This window comes from Cherax quadricarinatus, chromosome 13 (genome assembly GCF_038502225.1).
Source record: "Cherax quadricarinatus isolate ZL_2023a chromosome 13, ASM3850222v1, whole genome shotgun sequence".
Classification (NCBI taxonomy): Eukaryota; Metazoa; Arthropoda; class Malacostraca; order Decapoda; family Parastacidae; genus Cherax; species Cherax quadricarinatus.
In genome coordinates this window covers 3286853-3296431 of record NC_091304.1, presented here as the reverse complement: position 1 = coordinate 3296431, position 9579 = coordinate 3286853, and the positions used below count along the sequence as shown (strand labels likewise).

The following is a 9579-nucleotide window of genomic DNA, read 5'->3' as shown; positions in this document are numbered from 1 at the left end:
TATCCGTAAAAATGACACTTTTATTCAGCCACCAGCTTACATAAGGGCATTCATCCAGAGGGATTTCTTACACAGTCACCCTCACACGGAGACACAATCCCAACATACATACATGTATATGTACTAACTTACCGGTACATAATTACGTCAGTGATATGTTTTTAGCCAAGTGATTGATGACAATGAGCTACCAGAATGGTTTTACACACTCGAATATATATATATATATATATATATATATATATATATATATATATATATATATATATATATATATATATATATATATATATATATATATATATATATATATATATATATATATATATATATATATATATATATATATATATATATATATATATATATATATATATATATATATATATATATATATATATATATATATATATAGGGAGGTACCACCTCTAGAACTGTCCTAGGGACCTTCATCCTCAGAGAAAAGAATAAACTTGCTTCAGGGAAAACTCAAGGTTCTCCCTGAAGCTGTTTGAGAATTTTCTCCTACCACCCCCTATATTTAATATAAATATATATATATATATAAACACACCAGCCGTCTTCCACCGAGGTAGGGTGACCAGAAAAAGAAGAAAGAGACACTTTTACCCCTCACTCACTCCATCCTTGTCTTGCCAGAGGCGCGTTGATACTACAGTTCAAAAGTACACGTCACCACCCATACTACGGATGTCTCCACCCGTCCTTTAGAGTCCAGGAACTGTGCTTCCCACCTCCAGGACTCAGGTCGGGCTAACCGGTTTTCCTGAATCCTTTCATATATGTTACCTTGCTCATGCTCTAACAGCACGTCAAGTTATAAAAACCACTTGTCTCCATTTACTCCTATTTAAGAGGCTCACACACGCCTGCTGGATGTCTAAGCCTCTCGCATACAAAATTTCCTCTACCCCCTCCCCCCAATCTTTATGTGTGTGTGTGTGTGTGTGTGTGTGTGCGTTATATGTATATACATAAGTGTATGTATAGCCATGCATGTATAGGTGTTGGTGTTTAAATTAAAAGTCCCCATATTAAATGTAACAAGAACCTTGACGGACTGTCATGTATTAAGGTGACAGCTGCTTCATTCATAAATAGGCTATCATTCAAAAAATTACATATATCTCACCGATATTACAAACTTGTAAATATGTACTTAATAAGAATGCTGTAAATATGATGTAGTCTTGACCTATGACTGATCGCATTGTAGTTTTTTGTAAATACTGCACTTTTCTAATTGCGAGGCGTAAGAAGGTGAGATCTGCTGGAAGGATCCAGGATGATCCTGCAGCGTCCCACACTGCGTTGCTGATAATATTTGCTGATAAAAAGTAACATAAAAAACGGGAAAAAGTGGAAGTGGTACGGTGTACCAAGGCTGTACTGGAGTACCTGTGATGGAAGGCAGTGAGAGGGACTTCATGTATATGATATTAAAGTACAGGCGTACCCATCGTCAACATTAAGTACTGTATCATTCCTAAGGAATATAGAAAGTATCCTGGTAGCCACAAAGTATCGATTAGAAATTCCTAACTCGATAACCCTTTTCATATCATATAATCGCTCATGGGAGGCGCCCTGGTGCTCGTAAGGAGCTCTTGATCCACTGGAAATGAGCCTACCCCTTCTTCATTGGATGGATATAATTGCCTCAAATTCTCCCAGACTCTGTATGACTCCCTAGGGGTTTAGCGCTTCCCCCTGATCATAATAGCAATAATAAATGTGTAATGGCTACGCTCGCTACAGGGCACTGGATGGGTGCGGCCTCATCACGCTCAATCCAGGGCTCCAGGAAATTGAGGACCTGTCCTCCATTTTCTTTATTAGCTAACACAACCTCCTTTTCTTTTATCTCACTGAAGCATATTACCCATGAACAGTTAGTCGACAGTTATATACGTCTTTGCTAAGCGGCATTACTTGAGACTGGACAGAGTGAGCGGGTTGTGTCAACATTTGCAGTCACTCGTCACCTTGCAGGTGCAGACCAGCAGACATTCAGCAGCCGCACCTCGACCAGCAGACACCTGCCTCACAGTGAGTGCTGCTTTCATTATTGTTCGTTGTTCTCATTAAATTGTGTGGTGCTGTCGTTCATTATTCCCAGAATTTTGTTATCTGATATATTGCGATTTTTCAGGTTGGCGACATGACTTGTACTTCTAACAATTTTTTTTTCGTTCTGTTGTTAATGGGTAACCGGCAGTGAATATTACATTATATATCACCCCCGCGAAACGCTACATTACTAACACAACCCGTCCTCGTTTTCAAAATTAATATTTACATCAACCAGTTGAAATTAATGAAAGTTGACACACTACCATGTGGGACGACTCAGAATCTAACTGCAACGTTTAGCAGGAATCACATCGATTGATGAGTGATGGCTGGTGGGAGGCTGGAGGTCTGGCAGGCAGCAACATTACGCCAGTAATACTGTTGGTAGAATTACTGACAATATGTTAGGTAAAGGAACACATGTCCAGCTAATCCGACATTTTATTGTGGTAGTGTTTGGCTCTCCAGGAGCCATAACGGGTAAAATGTCGCATTAGCTGCACATGTGTCCTTTTATCTAGTATACACCTGGACTACAAACTCAACATCAACATGACTTCATTCTGGGTAGATTTTTTTTTTTGGATAATCTATTGGTTATTTGTGTTTGAAATGGGTTAATTAATGTTAGTCATACAGTACATTTTCTGCTATTATATGCCCAATATAGTGTTTATATAGAATTAGGGCACAAAAAAATCAGGGCATTTTTTTCCGTTATCCCAGTAAGGTGCTACACCATATGGCTGAAGGTCAGACGGGTTGTCACGAAAAAAAAGACACGAGTGGAGGAGAGGCAGAGGCTTTTTTTTTTTTTTGAGCACAGTGTTTTAGCCCAGTCGGTAACTTATAGAGTCGATCTATCATTACCTCGTAGCTGACTGTGCCAAGAAAAACATTGTATATGTACTAAAACGAACGCCAAGCTGCCCAACCTCATCCGTTGCCATCTGAAAGAAACCATTGCCAGCCACGACCTGGAAAATTGGATCTCCAAATACATCGTTTTTTAATCCTAAAAGGTATTTCAATTCTGAATGAGCCTTGACTAGTTGTTTGGCTGAGCTGATTCTTCAGTGGTAGCTACAAAAATCTTGTCCTTCGAAACAAGTGGAACATTTTTGTATAATAAATATACCGGTAATACTAGGATGACGTGGTGGCCAGTCTTTATGACTACAAGGTGAAAACCATTATATCTGATACTCCGTCATGATTTCAGATTGTGAAAACAATATATAAATGTTCAGACGAGACTGTGCACTTTGAATCCTGCTTGAAGGAGTTTACATATTGACTTCCAAAATACACGTTCCATAATATATACGTCTTTAAAGAAAATAAAAATCACAAATGCTAATTTGAATGTTTTTATTTGTTGTAGTGTGTAATTTATATGCGTCAGACCTGTAAGGAAATACTAGTTAATCGATATTTAAGTCATTAATTATTTACCTTATAATTCATATATAGTAAATGGTTTTAAGAGGTTCCATGATGCCGGCTGAGGGCTTTTGATTCCAGGAGTTGCACCTGACCTCCCCTTCCTTGGATCAAACTTCATTGACTCCCATTCCTTCAGCCCCAGGCTTCGTATGACCCCTACGGATTTGGTGCTCTCCCCATGAATATAATAATCGTATTTTAAGTGTCAAAAGCAGGTAAAACAATTTCATTATAATACTAGTAAAAGTAATGATCAGAATATATAGGAACAGTCACAATAATAATATAACCGGACAAGTTAGGAACTACCTGGAGGTTACCTGGAGTCACTTCCGGAGGTCAGCGCCCCCGCGGCCCGGTCCCAGACCAGGCCTCCTGGTTGCTGGCCAGGTCGATCAAACTGTTGGTGCCCACCGTCCACAATTCAACGTAAGCACCATTAGCCAGCTGATCACGAATTGTTCTGAGGAATCTGTCGAGTTCCATCTTGAAGACAGTCAAGAGTTTGTTGGTGATTATGCAAGAAGAGATGGCGCTGAAAAGTCGTGACCCCTTAACACTTATTGAGTTCTCTCTGTTAGTGTTTGTTTTCAATGTAGTCATCGTTCCCCAGCTTTCCAGTGGAGATATCCTGCACCGCCTGCCAAGTAGTAATTTCAGTGAGCAGGTTTGGGACCAGTCCCACCAGTATCTTTCCAGGTGTAAGTTATGATGTATCTTTCTCACATTCTAAGGACTACAGTCCTAGGGACTTCAAGCAGGTTAAGTTTATGCGAGCTATGAAGGCTCTCAAGTTCTAAACAACATATTAATAGTATTGTTATAGAGCGTTAAAACCGTAGAGGGTAAACAGACGATCCAAGGAAAAAGAACGGCAACTCCGGTTCCTTGGAACAAGAGCTCTTCACCGGCCTCACACCCCCGTTGAAGGTAGACGAGAATATTGATGGGGCTAAACAAGCAGGCGGCGTAGAAAGACTTTCACTTGTTGCTCACCTCGTCCGTTATTTCCGTGTCTCCAAACAAGTTATATTGAACATTACTGTGTTTGCAACCAATAGAGGCGGCTATTGTGCCCTTCTCCAACCCCTTCTTTTTTCCATGATGCCTGAGAGGGGGGGGGGTCTGTAGCCGAGCAGACTAGTGTAAACCTATTTACCTAGCCGAGTTGCATGCAAAAAGAGAAAGGTTAAAATGCCAGATTATGTAAAATGACCAGATGTACCCTGAGATAAAAACAAAATTACAATCAAATCTATCAACTACAAACGACATAAAGTGGACGTGGCCAGTTGCAGCATCAGCTGGGGAAGGTCAGCAGGTGCTCTGGGTGAACCAAAACTAGTTCATTCCTGAAAGGGAAATTATATCATGCTCAAGTTTTTATTTTCCGTATGCCAGAGGCAAAACCTGTGTATGTGGAGAACTGTTGTGTCATTGTGAGTGAAATAACTTGATGGAGTTGAACACCAGATCCTGGACCCGACTCAACTTTACATAGACTTACTTGATCTAGCTCATTTATATGCACTTTTTAATTCTTGCATGGATTATGCCATTTTCTGCTTAAATCTACAATGTTCCTTGTCTTCCGCTTGATCTCTGTTTTCTACTGAGTTTGAACTTTCTCCTTACTTTGGTCATTGAACAAGTTTTCTTTGTTTATATCCGGGCAGTGATGAACGTATCACTGCCCAGTACTGTTTGGGTGAAGAGACAATCATTTCTTTTAAGGGTCTTCCACCGAACTCAGCATCCCACTATCTTTAGCTCAGCGCTGTATGACCCTTGTGGGTTTAGCGCTTAGTTATGATTATAAAAATAATTTAGCTCTTGCAAGGTACCTCTTTGCAAGAGGGAAATGCCTTCATGGTATTCTGTGGACTAGTCACTTGCTCCAATGCTGCTTTTATCTACCGTGCAATCCTACCTCGGCGAGGATGATGAATGTCAGTATACACTAAGTGCTTTTCTTCATGCAATCTCTAAAGTGTATCCTTGCTATGTCCAGCTTTCAAAGAACAGAAAGGCACAATACAGTGACTGGAACAAAGTTTCGGTCCGACTTGGACCATTGACGTTATTGTGACTAGTCAGTGGTCCAAGTCGGACCGAAACGTCGTCATAAACTTCTTTTTCCTATGTGCAGGTTATTTGTGTATGTGCAACTTACCTTGGGAGAATATTAGGACCAGCCTTGCTGATTTATCAGCTCTCCCCGCCTATGATCTCAGCCTGAAAGGTTGTAACATCACTAATTGGTGAGAGCATTAATTCATGATCACAGTTAAATGATCACAGGTTTACGGGTTCATTTCCCAGGCACGGCAAAATGTATAGCCAGATTTCCTTATATCCCTGCATACATTACAGTAAGAACAGGAACTTGTGTGTAAGAGAGGCATGGCTGACAAATAGACAGCAGAGAGTTTGCATAAATGGGGAGAAATCAGAATGGGGGCACGTCACAAGCAGTGTTCCTCAGGGGTCAGTGTTGGGCCCGTTGTTGTTCACAATTTACATAAATGACACAGATGAGGGAATAATTAGCGACATAAGCAAATTTGCTGATGACACCAAAATAGGCCGTCCAATTCATTCTAATGAGGACATTAGAGCACTCCAGGATGATTTGAATAGACTGACGCAATGGTCGGAGAAGTGGCAGATGCAGTTTAATATTGACAAATGCAAAGTTCTAAATGTTGGACAGTTAAATAACCATGCCACATATAAACTAAATAATGTAGATCTTAATACTACCGATTGCGAAAAGGATTTAGGAGTTCTGGTTAGCAGTAACCTAAAACCAAGACAACAGTGCATTAATGTTCGCAATAAAGCTAACAGAATTCTTAGCTTCATATCTAGAAGTATAAATAATAAAAGTCCTCAGGTTGTTCTTCAACTCTATATATCCTTGGTTAGGCCTCATTTAGACTATGCTGCTCAGTTTTGGTCACCGTATTACAGAATGGATATAAATGCTCTGGAAAACGTACAGAGGAGGATGACAAAGATGATCCCATGTATCAGAAATCTTCCCTATGAGGATAGACTGAAGGCCCTGAATCTGCACTCTCTCGAAAGGCGTAGAATTAGGGGGGATATGATCGAGGTGTAAAAATGGAAAACAGGAATAAATAAAGGGGATGTAAATAGTGTGCTAAAAATTTCCAGCCAAGACAGGACTCGCAGCAATGGTTTTAAGTTGGAAAAATTCAGATTCAGGAAGGATATAGGAAAGTACTGGTTTGGTAATAGAGTTGTGGATGAGTGGAACAAACTCCCGAGTACAGTTATTCAGGCTAAAACGTTGTGTAGTTTTAAAAATAGGTTAGATAAATACATGAGTGGGTGTGGGTGGGTGTGAGTTGGACCTGACTAGCTTGTGCTGCTGGTCTGGTACAGTGCTCCATCATTGAGTGGGGATGACAAGACTGGGTGGGTCATTGGGATAATCCGGGGGGGACATGGACCTGCTGCGCATGGGTCAGTAGGTCTGTTGCAGTGTTCCTTCCTTATGTTCTAATGTAAGCCTCCTGGTAGCATCCAGGGTGAAGAAAAAAAAAATGCAAATATGTAAAAAGAACTCCAATCCTGGAAGTCATACCCTGGGTAAAAATGCCAATATATAAACAAACTAGATTTGCTGGAAGGATTCAAGTGCTGGAACAAAAGGCATCTGCTTACTCTAATATGTTTAATGATAATTATAAAATCTTAAATTTTAGAATATAGTAAATTAGAATGTAGTAATTATTTTATATATATTTTTTATTTCAGTTTATAGTGTGTAAATTGTCTCATTTTATATGTAAACTGTTCATAGACAATTATTATAATGAGCAGATTAATTGTTCAACTAAGAGTAAATGTATGCATTAATGGGTGGTGCTTTATTTCGGCAGATGGTGAACTTTAGAGTGGTTTTGGTGGCGGCGACGGCACTGGTGGTTACTGAAGCCATGCCTCAAGGCTTCTTCGACCAGATTGGCAAATTGGCAACCTCTGTCGCTGACCAAGTGCGCGAAACTGCTTCTAGTGTCGGGGCTTCAGTGTCTGAAGGAGCCACACAGTTTGGCTCTGCGGTGAAGGACACCTTCAACGATGCAGTGGAGGGTGCAAAACAAACGGCGGACTCTGTGTCTGAAGGCGCCACCCAGTTCGGTTCTTCAGTGAAGGACACCTTCAACGAGGCGGTGGAGGGTGCGGAGAAAGCTGGGGATTCCGTGGCTGAAGGAGCCACACAGCTCAGCTCAGCGGTGAAGGATACCTTCGGCGAGGCTGTTGAAGATGCAAAAGAAACTGCAGGCTCTGTGTCTGAGGGTGCCGCACAGCTGGGCTCAGCGGTGAAGGACTCGGTCAGCGGGGCGGTGGAAGAGGTCAAAGAAAAAGGAAGCAGCGGTGTGGCAGCTGTGAAGGATACTCTAAGTGAAACGGTGGAGGATGCAAAGAAAGCCGCAGACTCTGTGTCAGAGGACGCTACTCAGCTTGGCTCCTCGGTACAGGAAACCTTAAGTGAAACGGTGGATAAGGCTCACGAAGTAGGAAGTAGCAGTGTGGCAGCTGTGAAGGATACTGTCAGCGAAACTGTGGAGGGTGCAAAGAAAGCAGCAGACTTCGTGTCAGAAGGTGCTATACAGCTTGGTTCTTCGGTGAAAGACACCGTCAGTGAAGCAGTGGATAAGGCTCACGAAGCAGGAAGCAGCAGTGTGGCAGCGGTGAAAGACACCTTCAACGAAGCGATGGAGGGTGCACGGGAAACTGCAGAATCTGTGTCAGAAGGTGCCACACAGCTCGGCTCCTCGGTGAAAGACACTGTCAGTGAGGCGGTGGATAAGGTTCATGAAGTAGGAAGCAGCAGTGTGGCAGCGGTGGAGGAGACTGCCCGAGTGGCACGTGATGTAGGGAGCAACAGTGTGGCGTCTCTGGTGGACATTGCCTCCAGCGATCTCCTGCCTCCCACACCTTTCAGAAGCGTCTTTGAGATGGCCCAGAAGACCCTGAAGGAAGCCGGGCAGTTTGCTGAAGAGATGAACAGGAGAGGCATGGACATTAAAGACCTCGAGATCGATTTGGATGCAACAAAGAACTAGATGAACTATTGTGCGCAAAATAATGATACGAATCTTGTTGAACAGTGCAAAGCATTGCTTCCATGTTTGCCATATTTTATTGCTTTCATGAAACAAAAAATCCCTTTTGGACATAATCACTAACGGAGGATTTTTTCACGTTTGAAGTAGTTAAATGGCTGCATGTTTTGTATTATGCTTCTTTGGAAAATTCTCAATCTTGCTTGTAAAATATTTTGAAGATTTTAACACTAAAATCTTATTAAGCTTTAATGTAGACACGACTCTCGAAAGTGCCTCCTGATAATAAATTAACCTGTTTAGGAGAAAAACTGGTGCTTTTTCGGTATGCATTACAAGTTACAGTTGCAAAAGTCTTCGAGTTAGCCAATTTATTTGCACCTTTGAGCTTCGTGTCGGTTAACATATTTTGTTAATATCTAAAACGTGGATACAGTATGAGGGGATACAGTATGTGCTAATTTGTCCATAAAATACTTTGTTAAAAGTAAATGTAATGGCAGTGGTTTAGTGGAAGATGAATTTGGTTTATCGACATGTTTAAAAAAAGAAATATGATACTGTAATATACCTAAGAAAAAATGCATTTTTGTGTTAAGGTAGCGCTAACAACAAAGCAAATATATACATTTGAAGATTAGAATGTAATTTTATACAAAAACTCAAAATTCAGGTTGGTACTGTATTGGGAGAGTGGTAGATACATGTAGTACAACTGAAGCATTGCTTGTTTAATTATCCTAACAAAACTAAAACAAGAGCATCCTGAAGGAGGTTCATTGATGTTACTGAAGGATTTCACCCAGGAAGCTGAATATGACCTGTCCTCCATTTTTAACAGGCGTTGTATGAATCCTATGGGTTTGTCGCTTCTTCATGAATTTAATTAACGATAACACTGGCCAACAATGGTTTAAGTTCAGGTTTAAAAAAATGTTTT

The 9579-nt window shown here is 40.9% G+C and overlaps 1 protein-coding gene across 1 annotated transcript; it reads left to right on the top strand.

The window, feature by feature from the left end:
- Positions 1-1848: 1848 nt before the first annotated feature.
- Positions 1849-9362, top strand: LOC128684778 (uncharacterized). The gene is made up of 2 exons (XM_053771036.2): positions 1849-2070; positions 7452-9362. Exon 2 carries the CDS (start codon positions 7452-7454, stop codon positions 8637-8639), a length of 1188 nt encoding a protein of 395 aa, XP_053627011.1. The 5' UTR covers positions 1849-2070; the 3' UTR covers positions 8640-9362.
- Positions 9363-9579: the final 217 nt, after the last annotated feature.

What these genes read in the sequence shown, in the direction of transcription:
- LOC128684778 (XM_053771036.2), top strand. Translation starts at nt 7,452, where the DNA reads ATGGTGAACTTTAGAGTGGTTTTGGTGGCGGCGACGGCACTGGTGGTT.